General features: G+C 48.4%; 1 protein-coding gene across 1 annotated transcript in view; it reads left to right on the forward strand.

Moving 5' to 3' along the window:
- LDLRAD3 (low density lipoprotein receptor class A domain containing 3) overlaps positions 1–11,362 on the forward strand; it is a 126,411-nt gene extending 115,049 nt beyond the window's left edge. The window contains exons 5-6 of the mRNA XM_087822277.1: positions 7,165–7,510; positions 8,487–11,362. Coding sequence (XP_087678403.1) covers positions 7,165–7,510; positions 8,487–8,724 — 584 coding nt within the window. The 3' untranslated portion in view covers positions 8,725–11,362. The remainder of the gene's footprint in view (positions 1–7,164; positions 7,511–8,486) is intronic.
- Positions 11,363–24,108: the final 12,746 nt, after the last annotated feature.

Below are 24,108 nucleotides of genomic sequence, written 5' to 3' on the forward strand. Positions count from 1 at the left end.
GGCAGGAGTACAGCACAGAGACCGAGTCGTGCAGAGCCCCAGAGCTGGAGACCCTCTGCCCACATCCCCCAACAGATGCTAACTGAGCACCACTTTGGGTACTGGGGATGCAGCAATGGGTGGGCAAATCTGGCTGTGCTCACACAGTCGCATTTCAGTAGGAAAGAGATGATTCCTTACAAATACACTAAATAGTGACAGGCAGTGACAAGTGCTATGAAGATAGGTAAGGCCAGGATAGGAGATAGAGAGGGATGGTGGTGGCCCAGGCTGTCCTCCTGCTATTATTGACCTAGGAGCAGAGACTTGAGTGGAGTAGGGTGTGAATGATGCATATGCTCCGGTCCAGGGCACAGCATGAGCAAAGGCCCTGGGGCAAGTGCTTTGTATGTTCTGAAACCACAGCAAGGGGACCGGGGAGTCTGCAGCAGAATGAGCATATAGGAGCTGAGGTCGGAGTGGTAACAGGTAAGATTGTTTAGGGTCTGGGGGGGCCATGGTGAGGAATTAGACTTAATACTGAGTGCGTGGGAAGCCACTGGAGGGTTTTGAGCAGAAGAATAACATGATGAAGGAATTCAGGGTGTAGAAGAAGCACCCTGCAGCTAAGGGAGAAGAGACTGCAGACAGTGAGTGGGGCTGGGTGGGTGGAGGAGACTGGGTGTGAGACATGGGCCCTAGGACCAGATCACCCAGGGGCTGGTGTGCAGTCTGGCTGGGTCCAGCTGTGTTTGTGCCCCCTTTGAGGAGTCCTTGTCCTCCCGTGCTGGGACCAGAATGAATACCCCTTCTCTGTAGAGTGCCAGCCGGTTGTTGTGTTATGATTTTCTGAAATCTCCAGAAGCCGTGAACTTGTTCATGGTCAGTAAAGCTCCCCCTTGGGAGTCCTGCTTGTAATGCTTCTGTTATCAGCCCTTTTCCCTAAATTATTCAAGAAATTGTCTGCACTCAGAAGGTTTAAGTGTGCACACTCAGCGTTTCCCCAGGTGATAAGGTGTAACAGGCAGATGTAGCATGGAGGGACCGACTGTGCATGGGCCATGACGAACCACAGATGTGGAGAACAGACCCGCGCTGCCTTGGGCTCCTGTGCATTTAAACAGGACCAGCTCCTGCCTACTCGGCCTCATCAGGCGTCAGGATGGCAGGAGTCTCTCACTCACACTCAGGAGCTGCTGCGCTGGAGGCTCCTGGCGGTGGGCAGGCTCCACTCAGTGATGGGTGATGCTGAACCTTAAGTGGGGGTGGCCTGGAAGGTGGGGGCTACTGCTGCAGAGGGCAGGGGGTTAAGGCAGTCACTTCTCAGCTTCTGGCTTTTGAGTTGTAGTCACACCCACAAACTTCCTCTAACAGTATGCCCAGAGGCCAGGGGAATTCCCTGTCTGGTTTGTGAAAGAACACTTTCCAGAATGTTGGGGATGCACTTACTTGGAACATGGTGTGAGTTCTGTTCATCTCAGCGTGGCACCCAGGTTGATGAAATAGCTATATCCTTTCATGAAGCATTGCAGTGTACATTTGCCTAGTAAAGGCTCTGAAAAGTCATGTAATAACAATTGTTAATGATAATTGAGGTGCATGAAGTACTTGGGCAAGTTGTGACTAAACTTGTACATCCCACAAAGCATATAATATTTACTATCTGGCCCTTAACAAATAAAGTTTACCAACACCTAGTCTACACCAAACCATTACTATTTTTCTCTAGTAGAATTCTAGTAGGTTTATGTGGGGAATTTTGTCTCTCTTGAACATTGGTATATTACTTTAATTCGAATATTTAACATGGGTTTTTATAATCAGAAACTAAGTTCTATAAAGCCGTAGTGGCATAAGAATTGGTATATAGCTCAATCAGACAGAATAGTGGATCTAGAAGTAGAGCTCCTAGATTTGTCTGGTCAATTGATTTTCAAAGGTGCCAAGGTAATTCAATAGAAAGGGCAGGCTTCTCAACAAATGGTGCTGGAACCGTTGGATATCCAGAGGGAGGTAGAAAAGAACATTGAACTTCACCTTGTCCCATAAACAAAAATTAACTTGCAGTGGATTATAGATGTAAATGTGGGAACTAAAGCTATAAAACTTCTTCTAGGCAACGATTTCTTGGATGGAATACAAAAGGCACAAAACATAAAAGCAATAATTAATATAGTGCACTTCATAAAAAGTTTTTAAAGCACTTGTCTTCAGAAAGACACTGTAAAGTAGATGAAATGACAAGCCACAGAGTGGGAGAAAAAATTTGCAAATGACATTTCTGGAAAAGTACTTGTATCCTAGAACATATAAAAAGGCCTCTTACTGCTCAATAATCAGTAGTCAGACAAACCCATTTAAAAATGGGCAAGAGGTTTAAATAGACACTTCACCAACGATCTATGCATGTCAAATCAGCACACGAACAGAGGCTCAGCATCATTGGTCACTGGGAAATGCAACCTGAAGCCTCAGTGATACCACCACACACTTCACAGAATGGCTAAAATTGAAACAACTGACAACATTAAGTGCAGATGAGACTGCGGTGCAACTGGTGGGGGGAGGGGAAGCAAAATGCTATAGTCGCTTCGGAGAATGGGGTAACAGTTTCTTATAAAGTTAAACATACACTTTTTGTGTCATTCAGCAGCCTTACCCCTAAGTACATACCAAAAAATATGAAAAATATATGTCAGCACAAAGACCTGCTTTCCAGAAACTGGAAACAATCCAGGCCCCTCCCTTAGCTGGTGAATGGATAAACAAATGGTGGTATATCCATGCAGTCAATGGAATACTACTCAGCAGTCTAAAGGAATGAGATAGTAATGCTTACAGAACCAGCGATGAATCTCAAAAGCACTTTGCCAAGTGAAAGAAGCCGGATACAATCGGCCACATGATATGATTCCATGTCCGTGACTAGTGGCCTACAGTGACTGCTGGGGGTGGGGGGTGCAGGTTCTATATTGTGTTTCAACTGTTTTGTTTTGTTAAAATTCGTCTAACTGAACATTTGAAAAGGGTAACTACAGCTTTATAATTTTATTGTGTATAAAATATACCTCAGTGAACCTGACCTTTTAAAATAATCTGGAGAAAAATAAACTTAAAAAATAATTTTTAAAAACACACAGGAGTTGACTTTTCAGAGGAAGGGTGAAGTCAGTGTAAACAGGGCAGTGAACACTCCAGAACAGGAACAGGATTCTAGACTCCTGAGGTCAGGCTTGAGGCTTCAGAGCCATCCCCAGGGAGTGGTGCGTTGTCAGTAAGGGGTATCTCGGGTGAGTGACAGTGGGGCATGGACCCCGAGGAGCCCTCACATCACCGGGAAAGAAGGAAGAGAAGACGATAAAGAAATCAAGTTGCACCATCGTGCATGTTATTAGTAGATAATACAGGACAAATATGTGGAACAAAGTTCCTCTCCCTGGAAGCTACCACTGATACCAGTTCTGTGTGTCCCTCTGGAACTATTCTGTGCAGTCTCTGAGCTTTGTTTTGTTTTTTCCCCCCACTTGTCGCAGTTTCTTTCAGATCGTCCCATCAGTATATGTAGAGCTGCCCTAATTTTTTTAATAGGTGTGGTACTGCATGAATCTACCATAATTTCTTTGGCCACCCTGCAATAGCTAGACACTTAGATCTTTTCTGATACATTTGCAATCGTGAACAATGCTTCTGTGAACACTTGAATTAAGAAGTTATTTCTCATTAGTGTGAGTATATCTGTTGGATAGGTTTCTCAGAGTGGAATGGCCAGGTCAAAGGATATGGACGTTTTTAATTTTGATACATATTTTTGACCCTGTCCGCACCCTGACTTATACCAGCTTACCCTCCCACTGGCCATGCATGAATAATCGTGCCTGTTTTCCCGAGTCCAGGCCAGCAAAACAAGAAGTCCATCTTTGCCTTTGCCAATCTGATAGGCAAAAAAAAAAACAACAACACGGAAAAATGGTGTCTTGTAGGAAGTTCCATTTGCATCTGCGGGGGGGAATTTTGGGAAGCAGAAGAATGCCAGCTGCTTCAGCCTCTCGGTCCGCCCAGCCCAGACAGTGCCTCTGCGTGAATTAGAAAAAGGCCTCTTCTTCCAGACGCTCGACTGCCATCTGCTAGAAAACTGCTGTGAAAACTGCACAAATCTGTGCCTCCTCTTGAGGGGAAGAGCGCCCCAGGGGTGTGCAGGACCTGCCCACGTCACCGCACGGGCCGAGGGAGCCAGCGGAGGTTCTGAGAGCACAGTGGTCCCTGGGTGGGAACCAGAGCGCCTGGAATTCACGCAGCAGACCGACAGACATGTGACAGGAACTCGGGCTGTTTGACAGCCGAGCACGGGAGCATCAGCTGGAGGGACAGCAGAGCACATGGAAGCTCCATCATCTGTGGATTGTGCGCTTGGAACTTGGGTCCCAGGCAACTCTGATGTTCGTAATTTGGCCAGCGGGCTCATTAAGCTCTTAAGAAAAGTGAGTCTAGTTCATGAATTAATGCAAGCTGACATTTTACCCACGCAGCAAAAACGAGACCAGGCACCTCTGCATTATGTAGCATCATAATTTCTCAAGCAAATGGGATTGCCGCCTATTGCCCGCTCCACGGGCAGATCTGGGGAGGGCCTGCTTTGGGAGACGTCAGTGAGGCCGTTAGGACCCACAGGCATTTTACACCCCACCCACCCCTGTTTGAAGGAGCTCTCTTGTATTCCTCAAGCCACACGTGGTCACACAGAAGTCATTATTTTAAATCTGGACCCATTTGTTTTCCGTGTGAAAACCTAGCCCTTTCAAACTCTTTTAAGAACCATCTGTCCCTGGGAAGGAAACGACTCCATCCTTGCTGTGTCTTCCACTTTACCCTGCAAAGCAGGCCCTTGTAGCCCCGTGTCTGGTCCAGAGAAGCTGCTGCGGGTGATGAAAGGAACGTGGACACTGAGAAGCAGCGTTAACTCGATTGGGAATGAGAAAGTTGGGAGGCGGATGGTGGGGACGTTTGTATCACGGTGTGAATGTGCCTAATGCCATGGAACTGTAGCCTTCAAAGTGGTTAAAAGGGTAAATTTTATGATATATATATATATATATATATTTTTTTTTTTTTTTCAACAATAAAAAAGGAGAAAGAAGTAGCATTAACCGTGTGCAAGCCTCTGCGGGCACTTTGCTGGTGAATTCGGGGGATTGTGTTTTACCCGCCCAGTAACCCGAGGCGATGGCTACTGTTATTTACACGGAACCACCACCGTTTTAAAGATGAGGCATCTGAGGCTCGTAAAAGTTCAGTAACTCGCTTGAGCAACAGCCGTCAGTGATGGCCCCGTGATTCAACCCCTCAACCCTGTGCTGCAGAAAACAAAATGAAAAGATGTTTCATTTTACGTGGGAGTTCTGAAGCCCCCACCGAGCTTGTAATGACCTAGCTGAGAACAGACGGGACTCCAGCAGGACGCCGAGTGGCAGCTGGTGGCCTCCGGAGAGTTCCGGCCCTGCCTCCCTCCCTCGGCTGCCTGGAGCTTGCTTCTGCCTTTCGTCTGGGGTTTTATTTGCTGCTTTCTGTGCAGTTAATCATTGAAACAATGACCCACGGGAACTGCGTAGCTTTCATTCATGTTCGAATGTCGCTGGAAAGAAAATGAACCCAAAGCCTGGAGCTTAAGAGGGAAGGTCTGTCTCAGATGAGGATTATTCGGGGGCATCTGCATCGCTGGACGAGAGTGGGGCACAGTTACCTAAATGCCAGCGTAATCTTACTTGTCCGGGACAGGCTCCCATTGCTGACCTACCATGTTGGACCAGCTGGACCAGTTGGAGGTGTGCTGCCACCTCAGCCAGGTATCCCAAAGCAGCAAGGATTGAGACCCCCGGGGCCACCCCATGGTCACTATGGTGGTCAGCATAAGGCATGCCGGTCACCTTCCCGGCGCTGTGCCTCCGCATGGGCAGGGACTGCCGGTGGGGCCCCCGGGCCTCCCGTGATGTGGCAGGGTGGCCGTTGCTCATCTCACTTCATCCAGTCTCATGGGTTTGGAGATGAAACCTTTCCTCAACTCCTGCTGTTTCCACGCTTCCGTTAGTAAGGTGTCCCTGGGACTGCAACATTATCTTCCCACGTACCAGGCGCTCCTGGACATTTATTTTACATGGAAAAAGCTATTTGGAACAATGAGGCAGGAACTTTTCCTGAAGTTGCAATTGATCCTGTATGGCTTCTTTTCCATGTTTCATCTGGGTTTTTAGAGGTGAAGTATAGCACATTTGGTTCATTTCGTTATATTGTGAAGGCGCTGGGATTACATGAGCACCCCGAGTTCTGTGAGCTTACACTGCTATTTGTAAAGTTCGCCTTCACAGCTTGTCAGATGCTGTTGAACTTCGTGTCCCCAGCCCGGCTCAGTGAGCGCCGTAGCTATTCTAAATACCTGGACATCGGAAGTCTGAATGTGTAACAGTGTTTAATGCATGTAGAGCTCCTCGAGTTGCAGGGTCTATGAAATCTGACCCACCAAGGACGTGTGACTTTTCTGCACTGTTAACCTTCATTGTAATAAAATGAGAAAAATTTTAAAAAACTAAAATAATAAATAAATTTCCTAGGAAAAACTGATTTCTGCTATAGGAACTACCCCTCTCGTTCCTTGTATAGTGTAGCTCCTGGGGCTAATTCTTTTTAAACAACTTTATTGAGGAATGATTTACATAACATAAAATGTCCCCATTTTAAGTGTGTGAGTCAATGAGTTTTGGTAAATTTACCTATTTGTCCGGCCATCACCATGTCCAACATTCCCATCACCCCAGCAAGATCCCTGTTCCCACCCTCCTCCCCAGCAACCATTAATCTGCTTTCTCACATTTCATGTAAATGGAATTACACAGTATGTGGTCTTGTGTTTGCCTTATTTTGCTCAGCGTAATGTTTTTGAGGGTCATTCATGTTGTAGCACGTATCAGTACTTCATTCCTTTTCATGGCTGAGTAGTATTCCGTTGTATAGACATACCACCTTTTGGTTATCCTTTCACTGATCGATAGATGCTTGGGTGCTTTCCACTTTTTGGCTACTGTGACTCATGCTACTGCTCCAAACATTTGCATGCATGTCCTGAGCCTGACTAAAAACAGAAGGGCTGCGCTCAGTTGGTAACCTCCCCCTTTTCTCTCCCCTCGGGGTTTTCAGAACCAGGCAGTGGGCAGGTGTTTGTGACCTCAGAGAACCAGCTCGTGTACTACCCCAGCATCACCTACGCCATCATCGGCAGCTCCGTCATCTTCGTGCTGGTGGTGGCCCTGCTGGCGCTTGTCTTGCACCACCAGCGGAAGCGGAACAACCTCATGACGCTGCCGGTGCACCGGCTGCAGCACCCGGTGCTGCTGTCCCGCCTGGTGGTCCTGGACCACCCGCACCACTGCAACGTCACCTACAACGTCAACAATGGCATCCAGTACGTGGCCAGCCAGGCCGAGCAGAACGCGTCGGAAGTGGGCTCCCCACCCTCCTACTCAGAGGCCCTGCTGGACCAAAGGTGGGTGCAGGGTGGGAGAGACTGGGTTGGAGAGCCCATCCCATGTGGGGAGCGGAGTGTGTGCACCCCCGGGTTCCTGGGTCTCGCCAAGAGCCTGCGTTCGGGTGCTGGAGGCCGCAGCAGCGCCTGCCGTGTGAGTCCCTGCAGAGCCATTCACATGCATCACCTCACTTAATCTTCTCAGTGACTCGCTGAGGATGATTCTGTTTCTGCCTCTATTCTACAAGTGAAGAAACTGAGGCTCTTGGGTTTAACTTACCTGTGAAGGACATACAGTTAGGGTCCTGGCCAACTAGGAGCCCTGGCCCTTCCTGGTGGTGCCACACCAACACATGTTCAGGCCGTCGGCATTCACACTGTCGCCTCGCCTGCCACCGCGGAACTGTGCCCTGTTTGTGTGAATGAATGGAAGTCCCTGGACAGAGCTCTCTGCGTCCCCTTGGTTTTAAGGTTGCAGTGCCCTCCCTGCACAGCTCTGCTCACTGTCCCCCTTCCTCTGAGCTGGGACTCACTGTGTGTGGTGTGAGGCCTCTTGCAGTCCATGTTCCTCAAGTCCACACAGCCAGGTAGACGTAGCTTGCTGTAAGAACTCCAAATTCTGTGGCTCGTCAGAGGCTCCATCAAACACCAGGCCAGCGCTTGGCCACGGGGACCCCCGCTGATGGAGTGAAGCCTCTCTGCCGAATCACCCAGGACAAGCCAAGGGTACACTCGGCATCCTCGCTCTGGCTCCACCCAGAGGATGTGGTTTGGGCACTGCCCAGCTGGCACAGCCAGCCAGAGCACTCTGACCTCCCGCCCCGTCTGGTTGCACACCACCTTGGATGGCCTGTACTTGGAGGGCCTGCCTCCTTCCTCACATCAGCATCCACTCAGACGGGCAGAAGTTGGCACTGCCGCCCTACCTTGGCTCCTCCTAATGCATTCTCTCTCTTCTCCTCTCCCCCCCTCCCCCATCCTGCCTTCTCCACTGCAGACCCGCCTGGTATGACCTCCCTCCGCCGCCCTACTCTTCCGACACCGAGTCCCTGAACCAAGCCGACCTGCCGCCTTACCGCTCCCGCTCCGGGAGCGCCAACAGCGCCAGCTCCCAGGCAGCCAGCAGCCTCCTGAGCGAGGAAGACGCCGGCCACGGCCCAGGGCAGCCCGGCCCCCCGGAGGGCACTGCCGAGCCCAGGGACTCTGTGCCCAGCCAAGGCACCGAAGAAGTATAAAATCCAGTTACTCCAAAGTCCACGTGGGTTAATCTGCTCTGACTGTTACCATCCTAACACTCATGGGAAGCTCTTCGGGGTGCTTCAGGGAGTGATTTGAGGTGTCAGCTGTCTCCATCCCCCCAGATTTCAGGATGTTCTTTGGAGGTGACCTGGCGTTTGGCCTCTCAGGGACAGGATGTGTGTTGTGCACCTGTCCTGGGAGGTCACTCTTCCGCCGGGCCCAGGATCACAGCTTCATCTCCGCGTCATTCGTCCATTACCGTTGCGACCTGGCCGAGCAGGCGGCCGGATGAAGCGGGGTCTAGGTGGCCCCTGAGAAAGCAGTTTCCGTGCCGTGTCGGATGTTCAGACGGGCCGGCACTGCGCCCGTTCTCTGTGGGCTGCCTTCTGATCGCTCTGTTTGGGGGTTTGGGTTGGATGAGCCCAAGGAGGCTCTCATGGGATGGCTGCCCTGCAGGGGAACCCAGGTGAGCATCAAAACCTCGCCCTGCCCCATGCATCCCTCTCAGTCCAGCGGAGGCAGCGGCCAAAGAAAACTTGTGACATGCCGTGTCATTTAGGTTTTGTAAATGACCCTGAAACTGTCTGCTCTGGATAGATTCTGGCTTTAAAACTTGGCCATAGAATCTTCGTTTTGAGAGCTCTCACTGGCCGCCTGTATCATCAGCCTCATCCTGGAACAGGCAGGAAGGCCCTGCAAGGAGCTTATCCAAGTTCTCCACTCCTGAAAGGCAGGGTGCCAGGACCCTCGGCCTGAGGCGGTCCCCAGTCCTTTCCCTGGATTCTGGATTGTCAGCCTCCCAGCTGTGACCTGCCTGCAGCCGAGGGACGAGCACCCGGCTGGAGTTGGCCTGATGTCTGATCTGACCCCTTGTGCCTATGAAGCACCCCCAGCCTGCTTCAGCACTAGCCTCCTAAGTTCCCTTAACACTCAGAAGTCATTTCACCTGTGCATTTGGACTTGACACTGTGGTTTCTAACACACGTGAGAACGGTATTCAGTACCTCCCACCAGGGAGCTCCCAGCTCCCTGCACTGCATACAACCCCTGTCCCAAGGCCCCAGTGTAGGGTAAGGTTAGAGCTGGGTTGGGCCCCTTCAAACATCCATAGTTTCTCCCCCGAGGAACATGGACAGTGGACAGTTTGGAGTCAAGATTTGCCATCCGGACTTTTTTTTTTTTTTTTAATCTTTTAGAAATGCATTTGAAACAGTGTGTTTGTTTTTTTCCCTTCTAGTTAAGGGACTATTTATATGTGTATAGGACAGCTGTCTTTTTTGTTGTTTTTTTCTTTAGTGAGGTCCAAAGAAAGATGCAAAAGGAGGTCACACCTTTGTCCCACTGACCCCTGATCACAAGTCACTCTAGACCGACCCTGGTGCCAGGCGCTTGTGCACTGTTGTACTTGGAGTTGTTATTTATCGAGTTCTTCAAGGATGCTCAGTGAGGGTGCCATCCTCCTGCCGTCATAGCCTCCGTGTTCCTGCTAGCTGTCCTCTCTCTCTGTACCCCGCCAGCTGCAGGGCCCACCCCCTGGGGAAATAATGGGTACAAACCTAGAAACCTAGGCCTTATTTGGCAAGAAGCTGACAGGGTAAAACTGGAATCCAGGGTAGCCACTCTGGGCAGCTCTCACCCGTTCAGGGTTTCTTTCCACAGCCTAAGAAACTTTCAGCAGCTTCTCTGATGCGAATTCACGTGGAGCCTGCAGGGGGGAGGAAGTGACCTTCAATGATCCTGTTCTGTAGACTTCTTTTCTTAACCCAATCCAGAGGATGCTACAGGAAAGCTAACCACTTGGTGATTTTTAATTTTTTTTTAAGGAAAGGAAAGGAACCTAGTTGCTTGCATCTTTTGTTTTTGAAATAACACTTTGGTTATTTTCTGAGTGATCCAATAAAGAGAGGACTTTTGATGGCAGCCAGAGTGTGTTAGGAACTCTGGCTGAACGTCGCATCTCCTGTGAGTCAGAATGGCTGTTTCTCCCTCTGATGGGCCCTTGCTCCTGCCTGGTGCTCTGGAAGTTGCTTAGAGGAAAGGATTCTGATTTTAATTAACTGTGCAGTGAATTAATCTCACGTACATTTCTGCTTCCAGGCGTTTTAGGGAAACAAATGGTGTTAGTAGATAAGGGGAGCCTATTAAATGTTGTTTTTTAAAACAAACGCAGGGACATTTTTATTATAGATTTGATTTTTTAATGAATGTTTTTAAAAATATGTAAATAAGACACCAAAGCTGCAGGGATTTTTGGAGTTTTTTCCCCCCCTCAGGATAGCAAAATAAGTGGCCCACAATATTTTTTAACTCATTCCAATCAGGATATTTTTTATACATTGCCTAAATCGATGCCAACTAGAAAACCATCTCTGCTCTCTTTTCTCAGTGAGATCAATGAGTCCTTTTTATTTCTGCATTAAAATACTTTCACTGTGATAGCTTATCACCTGACTCCACCCCCTCTAATTTGACATTGACACTTTTAAAAAATACAACTAAGTGGTTAATAGTGTGTGATGTTCGAAGCTGATGTAAACTGGAAAGGTTGTGTGCAGTTGTATTTTTTTTTTTTTTTGGCTAGGTTTGTGTGTTTTTTAATTTTATACTTTCAAATAAACTTGCAGTTTCATTCTTTCTGTTGGTGTGAATGATTTTTAACCCACATTCCTCCTCTGTGGTGATTTAAAAAAACACTCATGTCTGTCATGGTTTTTGCAATGAATTTATACCATAGCAAAGGCGCAAAAAGGAACAGTCTATTGATGGGGCCTCAAAATATGATGGGCGTTTAAGAATTCCATAGCTGGTGTGATTGGAATGGATTGGTGAAGTCACGCATACCAGTTAGTGTCATGGGCTCTGGGATGTCACCTCAGAAGACAGCCATTGACTGCTTCCAACTACAGTGCTATTTGGAGGAAAGGAAAGGTGACTGAGAACCATGACAGACCCTGACCATGTCAGGGGTACACTGCAACTCTAGCACAAGTGTGCTGATAATAGTTTTGAACCACAAATAGTGCAGATCGGCCCCATCAGTGATGGCAACATGTCTGTGCTCATATAAGTCTCACTCTATAACCACGTGTTGACAGATGCCTCAAGGACAGTAGTTACACAGGAAGTCAAGATGCCCAGGAGGTCACCACTGCCACCACCCATGAACAGAAGAAGTATCCTTGGTCTTGGTCCTGGCCAAAGTTGAAATACACATGGGAATCTAAACACAGGATCTGCAGAACCGAGATTTCGGTCATGTACTGATGCCCAGGTGTCTCAAAAAAATGATTAGGCCGTTAGTGGGATCCCAAGTACAGGACGGGTTATGTTCATTCCCCCATCTCGTTCAGTAGAACGTCAGTTTATCAGTTGTAAATGATAGAAATTCAACTCATACAAGCTTAATGGTGTTATATTTTAGAAGACATACTGGCTGATGCAACCAAGTCTAAGGGTGTGGGACTATTGGTTTGGGGCGGGACTGGGTCCAGTTGTTCAACAGCTGTCATCGGGAATCTGCTTCTCTATCCCCAGCTTCTCAGCCCAACTTTGCTCAGCTTTATGGCTTTACATCAGATTTGAAGAGAGGGTCCCGGAAGATCCAGGCTCACAGTCTCAGAAAAAGAGATACTATCTTCATGAAAGTTTACAGAAATTCCCCTCCCTTTTTTTTTGCCTTTATTTTTGTATTTTTTAATGAATTTATTGGGGTGACATTCACGCATAAAACCATACAAGTTGCAAGTGTACGACTCAATCAAACATCATCTGTGAGCCTAGGAATCAGCTAAGGGCAGGCAGATGTGCATGGAAACGCCCCAGGACCACAAATTGTGTTTGGAGATGGCGGCATCTCCAGTTTGGGGATGAAGAACTGACACCTGTCTCAAACAGGTGAAAGAGTTACAGAAATACTCTAGAAAGAGAAAAAGGGGTTGGCTTCCTTGTACTTAAAAAGTAAACTGCTTAACTCACCCCTCCTGTTGAAATAATTTGCCAGGAAATAATTGAGTATGAGTGTTGACCCTGCTTGCTGGCTTGGCTTAAATCAGGTAAGTGGCTCTTCCATAAAAACGGTGTTTGTGTTTGCTCAGTGTGTCAGCAGGGAATAAGGGATTGAGTATGGAAATTAGAGTTTATCCTCATGCAGAGCTGATGGAGTGATGGGCTGGAAGGATCAGGCAGAGGATCCAAGACAAGGATACCAAGGACACTGGCCAGAGCTGGGACAGGTGAAGGAACCAGAGCCTCTAAGGAAGGCCAAGGAGCCCCTCCATGGGCCTCCACAGTGGCCCTGCAGTGAGCAAGCTCGTAGGACTGACTGCAAGGCCACATGTCTAATAAACCCAAAACCCTGGGAATAATGACTGAGCTCCTTTCATTGGCACATGTGCCCCTAGAACCACACAGGGAAGGGGCCTCAGAAAGCATGGCTCCAGGAGAGAGTGGAGACGGCAGCATTTGTCCTACCTGGGGGCCTTGACCTTGGGCCATGCAGTGGTTTCCGGTGCAGACACTCCACCCTCCAGTGAAAGGAGTCCTACTCTGTAGCAAATTGGACTCGGCAAGTATTGGACCTTAATTTCTTTGTGTCTAGTGAGAAAATGGAATTTCATCTTTGACTTTTAATTTTTATAGGCACACCCCATTATTGGAGTTCTTAGTTTTCAAAAGTGCAATGATTCCATTATAGGATTTGGTATAAACTCTGGTAAACTGGACAGTTTATGTTAGGAAATAGAAATATGTGACTTTGGGAGTTATTTTTATTAGGGATCTGTTTCGACCTTGAACAGAAAAACCCACTGCCCCTGTGGGTCCCAGGGAGACGCATAGAGTGACTGTGGTGGGTGCGGGGGGGAGGGACTTCATGAAGGTGGAAGTGAGATGCCGCGCTCTCCCCTGTGCGGAAGGCCAGTTGGTTGCCCATAGGTTTCGCTGTGAAGCCATATGAGTTAGAGAAAAAAATGTTGAAAAGTGTAAGGTTTCTAGCCTCCTGTCACAGTTTTCCTCTCGTTCACTGACACCTTCTCATAGGAGCAAATTTACTAGGTAAGAGTCAGTCAACTAAAACTATCAAATGGTCCATGTCAACCAGAAACCAGAGTACTCAAACTGGGAACAGCAGTTGCAGGGACCCCAGAAGGAGACGGGTCAGCCTTGCAAGGGGGTGGAGATGGCCTTCCTCCCTCCCCCTCCCTCTCTTCCTCTCCTGCCCTCTTCCTTCCTCTGCCCCTCCTCCCCTCCCTACTGTCCTCTCCCCCTCTCTGCTCGTTGGTTAACGCATTTGTATGAGCTGTTTGTGCTCCTTGAGCAAGCAGGGTGGCTAAGTGCCCGTGGGGTTCCATCTGCAGTTCCAGTTCTCGCCACAGGAAGATTGGGAGGTTTAGATTCGAGAAACAGAATGTAACAGGAGACTCGCATTTGGGTTTTAGTTAACTTTTCAATTCCACTTGACATTCAATATTATTTTATATTCGCTTCAGAGCCATCACTTTCTTATCAGCCGTTACTGGGGAGACCTGCTCTTGGAAAAATGACTGGGCACTAGCATCTACTCTTGAAATGGATGTGTGGATTTCATCTTGGTTCTTGCCTCTGTTTTCAACCACTTGAGTGTGCAAACCAGCAGCCCAAAGTAGTATTCAACCCACAGGTTGATTATTTTAATTGGCTTGTAGACTCCCCTTTTTTCACGGTGAACCTGTTGCCAGTGATTGAAGTTCAGGTATTTCACAGAAATATCTGGATACGTGGCGTCTTTTAAAGAACCAGGAGATATAGCAGCTTTGGGCTCCCTTCCCACATGTCAAACTCTGCAGAGCTGAGGAACAGCTGCCCTGTTCAGATGGAACGATTTTTTTTAAGTTTTCAATTACACTTTACATTTAATATTATTTTGTATTAGTTTCAGGTGCACTGTATGGTGGTTAGACAATCATATACTTTACAAAATGATCCCCCCAGAAGTCTAGTACCTACCTGACACCATACATAGTTATTACAATATTATTGACTGTATTTCCTATGCTTTACTTATATCCCCATGACTGTTCTGTAACTACCAATCTATCTGTACTTCTCAATCCCTTCTTCAACTTTTTCACCCAATCCCTCCCCCTCCCTCCCCTCTGGCAACCATCAATCTGTTCTCTGTATCTAGGAGTCTGTTTCTGTTTTGTTTGTTTATTTATTTTGTTCTTTAGATTCCGCATATGAGTGAAATCATATGGTATTTGTCTTTCTCTGATGTATTTCACTTAGCATAATACCTTCTAGGCCCATCCATATTGTCACAAATGGTAAGATTTTATTCTTTTTATGGCCGAGTAATTTTCCATTGTACATATGTACCATAGCTTTTTTACAGGGGCAGGCATCTTAAAGGCCTGGAAGCCCCTGGCAGCTGGGTCGGGCAGGAGGGCATGACCCACTGGTAAGAAGCCTGAGACAGTGGGTTTAGGCCTGGACTCTGAGCAGCCTCTTTCAGCAAATGAATACTGATATTAGAATGATTCCGATTTTCAAAATGAGGTTCCCACGGCCCTTACTACTGCTCAGAATGGGCTCATTTGTCACTTTGTGTCCCAGGGAGATACCTTGTCATGCATAGTTCCTGAAGACAAGCCCATGCCAGTCCTGGCCTCCGTGTCCCCAGAACTGTTCCCAGATGTAAGACCCTTCTCTATGCCTCAGCAACCCCTTCTGTGAAATGGGGAAGCAGCTGGCCAGCAGCCCAGGGAGCCTCGGTCCCAGGAGATAAGTGTGGGCACAGTGGCGGGGGGGGGGGGGGCACAGCACCACTGGCAGCAGCAAATTTCTGCCTCCAAAAGGGAAGGCGGGGCTTCTGCAGACAGTCTCTCAATAGGCCCTATATCTCAAATAAATTGCATGTTGGAATTTAATTTGGAATCCCTGCTGTTTCCTTGATGAACGCAAACCACACTGCAATTACAGTGATGAAGCGGGCAGGCCGCTCCTGACGGGCGATCTGTCTGAACAAAGGGGGGGAGGGGGTGCGGGCAGTTGGCAGGTGACTGGCGGAGCTCTGAGGGCATGGTCTCCGGAAACCCCTCAGGGGACGAGGGCTGTGCACTCTACCCTCCACTCAAGGGGCAGGTAGAGGAGAGGGTTCCCAGGGGACTGTCTGGTTCGCATCCCACGGCTCGTGGCCAAGTGCAGCTCCCTGCTAACCCTGAGCACCGCTCGCTGCCACTCGGAGCACCGCTGATTCGGCTCATGACTCAGGTGTCAGGATCTCGCCTCCGTCACCATCTCAGAACGGAAGGAAAGGAACATGTATTGAGCACTTACAATGTGCAAGGGACTGAGATAAGTGCCCTAGAGGCCTTTTCTCATTTAATCCACTTAGTAATTTCAGAGATGGTGCTCTTACCGTCTCCACTTACTGATGAGACACCTGTGACTCAGACTGAATATGACAGTCACGCAGCTCGGAGTGCTGGTGGTAGATAGGATTTGAGTCCAGTGGTCTGGGCCTAACCAAGTTCGCTTTCCACCTTACCCATGCGTTCCCCAAGGCCCAGCCTTCCAGAGACCGCTGGTCTCTCTCTGATCGTTTGCTGCCTCCTCCAAGGATGCCTGCTCCTCCTATCCCACACCCCACATTGGCTCTTGGAAAGGGGAATCTCAGTGGTTGCTCCCCCACAGAAGGGGGACCGCCTTATCTGATGGAAGACGCAGAACTGGCCATCCAGGGGCCATGTGAAACAGGTGCAGAGAGGCGGCCTGTTTTCCTTCCCAGGCTTCAGGTGGGAAGCAGACCTGAGCCAGAGGTTTGCTCGGCTGCCCCCGCTCCTCCTCCCGGGACTAGACAGAGTATCAGTGTGCTCCTCTTTACGAGGGACAGCAGGTAGAGGTGGTGAAAAGTCTCATCTTGGCCTCAGGCCCAGGATGCATACTCTCAAAGCTGACTTTTGAGCCCCGTTTTGTCCAGTGCTTTGCGTTGATGCACTGAAGGCCAGAATTCAGGAACGGGAGAGAGGGACTGTCACGTCAAACCAGCCCCTGACTCCCAGGCACCAGAGCCACGGGTCTATAGGTCATGTGTACTCACCGTGACCCCCTGCTGGAGACAAATGGCAAATATATCTTGGGTCTAAGATTCATTCATTCCACGAACACGAATTGGAGGCCTTGGATGTGCTGACTGGGCCAAGAGGCGGGAATTCATTGCGGAATAAGACAGCTGCTGTTCTCATGGGATCACAAGCGTGGAGAGGGGACAAACAAGCTGCCTGAACCAGCACAGCATGGGGAGTGCCACCTGGGCTCGGCACGCACGGCCGGCCGCCTGCAAGCTTCGCCTCTCCTTATTCCGCTGTGGTGCAAGGGCCTAGGGTTGAGTGCTTACCTGAGAACAAAATAGCACTCGCTCAGAGTTCTCCCTCACGTCGCAGCCCAGACATGAGCCACCCAAGGCGGTGGTGATGGCCCCGGGACGGCTGGGATTGTGTTCCGTCCACCTTCAGGCTCTGCCATCCCTGGGTGTTGCCTTCGCCCACATGGCTGGAGAGGGTCCTCCACCAAGTCCACGTTCCAGGAAACGGAGGGGGGAGAGGAGCGCGTGGTCCCGAGTTGCACCCATCACTGCTGCTCAAGCTCTGTCAGCCAGAGCTCAGTCGTACGTCTATGCCCAGCTGGAAAGGAGCTTGGGGAGGGTGGTCTTTTTTTGCACAGCCACGTGAAGTGCCCAGCTACGGACCTGGGATACTATGACCATGTAGAAGACAATGAGAAATGGGGAGAAAAACAGGCCATTGCTGTTGTAATTGCTTTTCCCCTTTTAAACCATGACCAAAACCACATAGAGCTGATTTAGCCCAGCATGAGGGCAAGGACTGTCATGGTTCCAGAAGACACAGTCCACACAGAGCCTGGGGAAGGGCTGGAAGCCAGAGAATCTAGGACTGTCTACAGTGCCTTTGTGGAGAGTTGCCGCTTCTAGGTATTTCACACAGAGGGCAGTTAATACAGGGAATTGGTTGTACAGGGGATGGAACAGCTGGGAAGTCCAACAACCCAGAGATTAGCAACCACAGGAAGTCATTTCACTCCCAGGGTAAAGAGAACAAAGGAGGAGCCCAGAATCAGGGACAGACAGGCAGAAGCCAAAGCCATGGTAGATGATGCCCAGAGTGAGGGACCTGGGACCACGGAAGGCACTGAGGCCAAGAGGAGATGCAGCTGCAGCTGGAGATGCTGCCAGGGGCAGAGAGAGAGAACTGCTCTGCTTTTCCCCTCTTCCCGCCTCTGTCAGTGCCACTCATTGGTCAAAACTCATATGAAGCCAACTGGAAGGAGATTCCTGAAAATGTAGTTCTCTGTAGAGCAGAGCAGAGGGAGGGGAGGGTGGAGGGTAGACCTGAGCACAAACAGGCGAGCACAGACTAGCAGAGAGCCAGAAACACCCACGGGACCGACCTTGGCGTGGATTATTGGAAAACTGTATTTTCTCTAGGCTAGAACTAATTAATATAACGTAGTGGGATTTGATTTTTTTATGGAATAAGATAGAAGCTAGAGTCCTGATTTCAGAAAAGAATAAAGTGAAAGTAGAATTGGATTAGTTTCCTATTGCTGTTGTAACAAATTACCATAAATGTTGTGGCTTAAAGCAAAACACATTTATTTAACTATTCCAGAGATCAGAAATACAAAATGGTCTTCCTGGGCTAAAATCAAGGTGTTGGCAGAACTGTGTTCCTTCTCGAGGCTCCAGAGGAGAGTCCATTCCTTGCCATTTCCAGCTCCTAGAGATTACCACATTGCTTGTCTCCTGGCCCCGTCGCTCTGACCTCTGCTTCTGTAGTCACATCTTCTCCCACTCTCCTGCCTCCCTCTTGTAAGGACACTGGTGGTTATGTTGGACCCACTCAGATAATCCAGGGTAATCTCTCCATCTCAAGGTTCTTAGCTTAATCACATTTGCAAACTCCCTTTACCATGCAAGACAACTTAGTCACGGTTCTGGGGATTAAGATGTGGACATCTTTCTGCCTGCTATAATATTTCATTTTTCTCCCAGATCTGAATCAAGGACCCCAAAGACTAAATCAGCATTGAAAACTCATAGAGCCAAACTGCCCCCTTGCAGGTCTCCCCCAGGTAGGGTGGACCGTGGCTGCCATCTGGAGACACACACGGCACCTCTTTAGAGCATGTGCAGAAGTACATCCAGCACTGGCTTCATTCCTGGGTCAGCTAGGAATGCTGTTGACTGCAAGCTACTGAAAATCTGACTTAAATAACATTTGCTTATTTCTTAGTAACAAAAATCTATGGGTGGCTGCTAGGCATTGGTCCAGTAGTTCAGGGATGTCAGGGCATCTTCATGAGTCTCATGACAATTCCCTAATGCTTAGTGATTGGACACTGGTGGCATTGCTTGGATCACTAACTAATCTTGGAGATTTGCTGCCCTTTGGTCTTCTCGTCTTGGAAAGTGAACTCCAGGAGGTGGTATGACAAATCCCTAATCACTAAATATGTGCGCCAGCTCCCAGAATCATGTCCAAAGTTAAGGCAAGGAAGATGGAAGAGGTGGCATCAATGACACTTGTGCAAGTTGTTCTAGACCTCTCCCAGCAGACTTCGTTTACATTTCACTGGCCTGAAACAAGCCACGTTCCCATCCCTGGAAGCAAAGGAGGCTGGGAAAGCACATGTTTGGCATTTCTAGTCTCTACAGTTGAGTAAGAAAAAAAGAAGCTAGATGTTGAATTAAATAAAAGAGCCTGTCACCACTATCTTTCTTGGATTCACTTAGTTCTTCCTGTTGAATGCGAGCATGAACTATAGTTAGTTTGGGCTGGTCATGCTTAGCAGCAACTTTTAGGTCACCTTTCCTTTTCTGATCCCCATGGCAAAGTCAGCTCTTTGGAAAGGCTCATGACCTCTCTATTTTTGGTGAAACCAAGGGCCTGGCAGGAGAGCCCATTGGAGACATGTAGCATGGATGATAATGATTGATGATGTTGCTGGTAGTGATAAAAATAGTTAAATAAGATAAGTTCTATTATTATTCCCATTCTATAGAGGAGGAGACTGAGGCTTGGAAAGAAAAGATGCATGCCCTGTCTCAAAGTGACACCAATACTAAGAGTCTAACTTTTTGGGTACCATACCACCATATACCATACCACCTTCTGGAACTCACTTTCCAGGACAAGAAGACCAAAGGACTACAAAAGCCAGAGGAGAGATATTCCAAGATTATGATCCAAGTGATGCCACCAGTGTCCAAAATTTGTTGCAGGTATAGCATCAGCAGAGATGGAACATGATCTAGAGAAGCAACAGGCACATCATGCACCACTTAACCGTGTCCCACAATTCATTAATCTTCCTCAATTTAAAAGCATTTATCATGATTAGATTCAGCTCAGCCCTATGCAAGTGGATTATTTTTAAGATAATGCAAATAGAAAACCACATCTTCCCGTGCCTCCCACAGGTCAAGATCTGGAGGTCAGGCTCACTCATTCGTTTAACAAATAATTATCGTATAACTTCTGTTTGCCAGGCACTTCTCTAGATGCTGGAAAGTTAGCACAGATCAAAATGAACAAAAATCCTGCCCACAAGGAGTGTGCATCTCTCTTCCAGTGGAGCGACAGGCAATAAACAAAATAAATAGGTAAAATATAGAGATTGTTACACGGTGTTTCCACACTCCTAGCAAAGGATTGACTATTCCACAGTCATGGTTACAAGTTTCCATCACAACTGGTTTTAAACCTATCTAATCCATCAATGACAGTTCTATAATCTTGGCATCAAGTAAACCAAGAGCTAGTTTTAAACTTGACCAAACTGATGGGTGACAGCTCACTCCAATGCACACAACTCTGAAAGCCATGCAGTCAGCGACAGCCTCGTGGTGTGGAAGTCAGCCAACTGCTGGCGGACTCGCTTCTGTGAACATGCTCCTAAGGCTGACATCAACCCACTCCTGCCTCTAAAACCAGCACAGCCCAAAATACACTGTTTCCAACAACTATATAAGAGACCAGCAGTTTGCTTTGCTCAGAAGACTTTGTCTGACCAGCATGGCTCTTCCTTACCTCGACCTAAGAAAGATTTTCAGATTTGGGTGGTGGGCTCCTCCTTGGATAAATCTGAGGGTCCCAATGAGATTGCTTTGAAAACCCTCAGTACAACAGGTGCACTCACCAGGCCCTTGGTGCCCAAATGCCACTTACTTTATGGATTTTCTTGACATGTCTCATTAAAATGTCTTTGCTGAATATTTTGTCATCCTAGGATTGGTAACCAAACTGTTCTCTGTACAAGGAAATTTGACCTCAGTCATTGTCTAATTAGAACTTTTTTTGGAGGTGCATCCTTTGGTGAATATTTTTTTACCATTAATCTGCTCATTTTTGCCCTGCTTGCTTTAGAAGGATATGTGTGGTTTTTTTCCTGGATGACCTCATTTTAACTTAATTACCTTTTTAAAGACCTTATCTCCAAATACAGTCTCATTCTCAGGCCCTGGGGGTTAGTACTTCAACAGGCGAATTTTAGGGAGACACAATTTAGCCGGTAACACTTGGAACAACTGATCTTTGGGGAGAAATTTTGATATGTCAGTGTTAAAAAATTAAGGCATTTAACAATAGCTCTAGAAAATTACAAAAATATATATATTCAAAAAGTAATAGTCAACTTCTTTGATCGATTTGATGCTGAGAACTCAAAACAAAACACTGTCAGAGAGCCTGTCTTGATGACTGTAGTTCACTCCTGCCCAGATTTCCAAAACTCTGTTCTCCACTCCGCTTTCTCCACTCTGTCACCACCCACTGTGTCCCTCTGTTCCTTCTGCTCATTCCCCTGACTCCCTCAGTGAGTTTGTCTCAGGAAAAGAAAAATCACATCACAAAATATCCCCTTAAAACTGCTAACCCAGAAGGTCTATCTATAGAAGTTGAATTTTAACCATGGTCTAGAGTTAAATTGAGGGCTATAGTTATAGTATTTTTGTAAACCTCAGGAAGAAAGGTCGAAATCGGCTCCAGAATTCAGGGTTGTGTTACACTGATCGTCCTGGGCTCTATCAGATTTATACCAACTAGGTTCACTGCATGGTTAGTCCCTCTAACTAACAATAGCTGCGGGGATGGTGTTAAAGCGGCAGCGTGGGAGGGAGAGAGAACTGAACACCCAGCTACACCACTTTTTTAAAAGGCCCAGAAAGAACAAGAAGAACAGGAAAGTTACTAAAATAAGGCAATTTCAGAAGCCTTTCCTTTTTTAAAGGCCGTGTATGCTAGTAAATGTTTAACCTCCGGCTCTCTTGGGGGGGGTTGGGGGGGCTGGGGGCCAGGTGGGAGGGCTGGGAATGGTAAGTTTGCAGATTTTGGTGCTGAGAGTGCTTTCAGCAAGGCCACCTCCAAGTCAGCCACGTGACACCTGGGCCCGCAGCTGAGGGAGCCCGCGCTGGCCGGCCCGGCACAGCGCCGCTCGGGGACGGCTTGGACTGATTCGGGTTTGCCAGCTAAATGAGAGTGAACCAGCTGGACGCCAGGAGCCTTCCAAACACTGTCCTCGGGCAGACCCAAGGCCAAAGGCACTGGGGTCTTACCCTCTCTTTTTCCATGTCCTCTGACCCGAAATAGGGGAGCTGGGGAAAATAAATTGAAATGAAAAGTTGCCAACTTAGAAGATTTTCAACGTGTAGCTTTATAGAAAGAAATAAGCTGCAATAGAAACACATATCTGGCTTTTTGGATGAAACAATGGGCCCAGCGACCAAAAGATTCTGTTTGCTCAGCATGCAGAGCTTGTTGAAAATCACCCGCAGAGGTTATCAGCAGAAGGACCACTGGAAGAACTGGTATTCCATGGTGGTGTCAAAAGTGAAGGACAACTATGCAAAATCTGTCCAGGGATGTTTCTCAGACAGACATACACACCGAACTCCTCCCCTTCCTTCCCCTCCTCCCCAAGTGTAGCAGTTTTTCCTACCCGGTATCCTAGCTCTGGACCCAACCTACTTGTCATGTGGTTTAGGTGAAGTTGAACCCAGCTCCCTCCCCCTCCTCCTACAGGCTAACAGGTGACTCAGAGGTGGCCAATCAGAGACTCTCACGGGTTTTCAAAGGCTCAACAGGGCTGGGACTCAGGTGAGATGAGTGAGACACTTGCCTCGGGCACAAAATGTAAGGGGTGCCAGGAAGCTCAATAACCAACACAAATAGTATTTTAATGCAAGAGTTTTTAAAAATCAAAGTTAATGCAAAAAAAGTTCATGGTGAACAAAATGTCACAATTCTAAGCAAAGGCAGGACCTGCTCAATAAATGGTTGTGAACACTAGCAACCTTCGTGACACGGGCCTGGGGAGGTGGGTCGGAGCCCCCGCTGGCCAGCTCAGGGCCTAAGTTCAAGTGTGCCATGTCTAGGGAAGTGGTTAGACCCACAGGCACGGGGGTCTCACAGAGCCCGGTCTGAACCCTGTGCTCACACCTACCAGTGTTGAGACCCCTCTAAGCCTCAGTTTCCGCCCACGTGAAACAGGAATAATAATACACCATCTCCACCAACGGGTTGCTGCAGTGCAGGTTGCCTGACCCAGAGTGCACGCTCACTCAGACTGGTGGTCACTGTGGAATCATTTAACAAACGGCGGAATCAACGTGAAAAGCTCCCTGGGCTGGGCTGGGCATCAAACACGCTGGCTTTTCGCGGCGGCCTGCGCGCTGCCGGGTGAGCCCTCCCGATAAGCTGCGCCTGCCAGCTCTCTAGTTCATCAAATGCGCAGCTGGCCTGGGAGCCCCCGGCCTGGAGCTGCCTTCATTGCTGTGGCTGCTGCCATCTGGATATCAGAGGGAGCACGGAGAAGCGGCCGGCTGCCCAGGCAGGAGCAGCTGGGCGGAGGCCCGGGAGAGTCCTGGGCTGCAATCTGCTTGCTGCACACTCATTTGAGATGCATGGTTTTTGGCAAGGAACAAAATAGCATCTCCAGAATACAGCCAGGCACTCTATGACTTCCTTCTCAGCACACAGGGAGCATGACCCATAAGTGGCTCTGGTGGCTGAGGTGGCCAGTTGGAGGAGAGCTCAGGGCACCAGCAGGACATTGGCCATTTTGGGGTGGACCTTTCCTTCTGATGCTTCTGACATCAGACGCAGGAAGAAGGGCCTTGAACAGGAGTGGTGAGGAGGCGATAGCATTAATCTGTTCATCTGGTGAGCTGCAGGCGCTCCACTGGCAGCAGGACCTGCAGGAGAGAGCAGCGTTCCAGCGGAGCGCGGGGTTCTCAGACTTTAACGTGTCTCAGAATCACCCCAAGGGCTTGTTACAAAGCAGAGCTCTGATTCACTTGGTCTGGGGTATGGCCCAAGGGTTTGCAT

The sequence above is a fragment of the Miniopterus natalensis genome, chromosome 11 (assembly GCF_054644295.1).
Source record: "Miniopterus natalensis isolate mMinNat1 chromosome 11, mMinNat1.hap1, whole genome shotgun sequence".
In the NCBI taxonomy this organism is placed as follows: Eukaryota; Metazoa; Chordata; class Mammalia; order Chiroptera; family Miniopteridae; genus Miniopterus; species Miniopterus natalensis.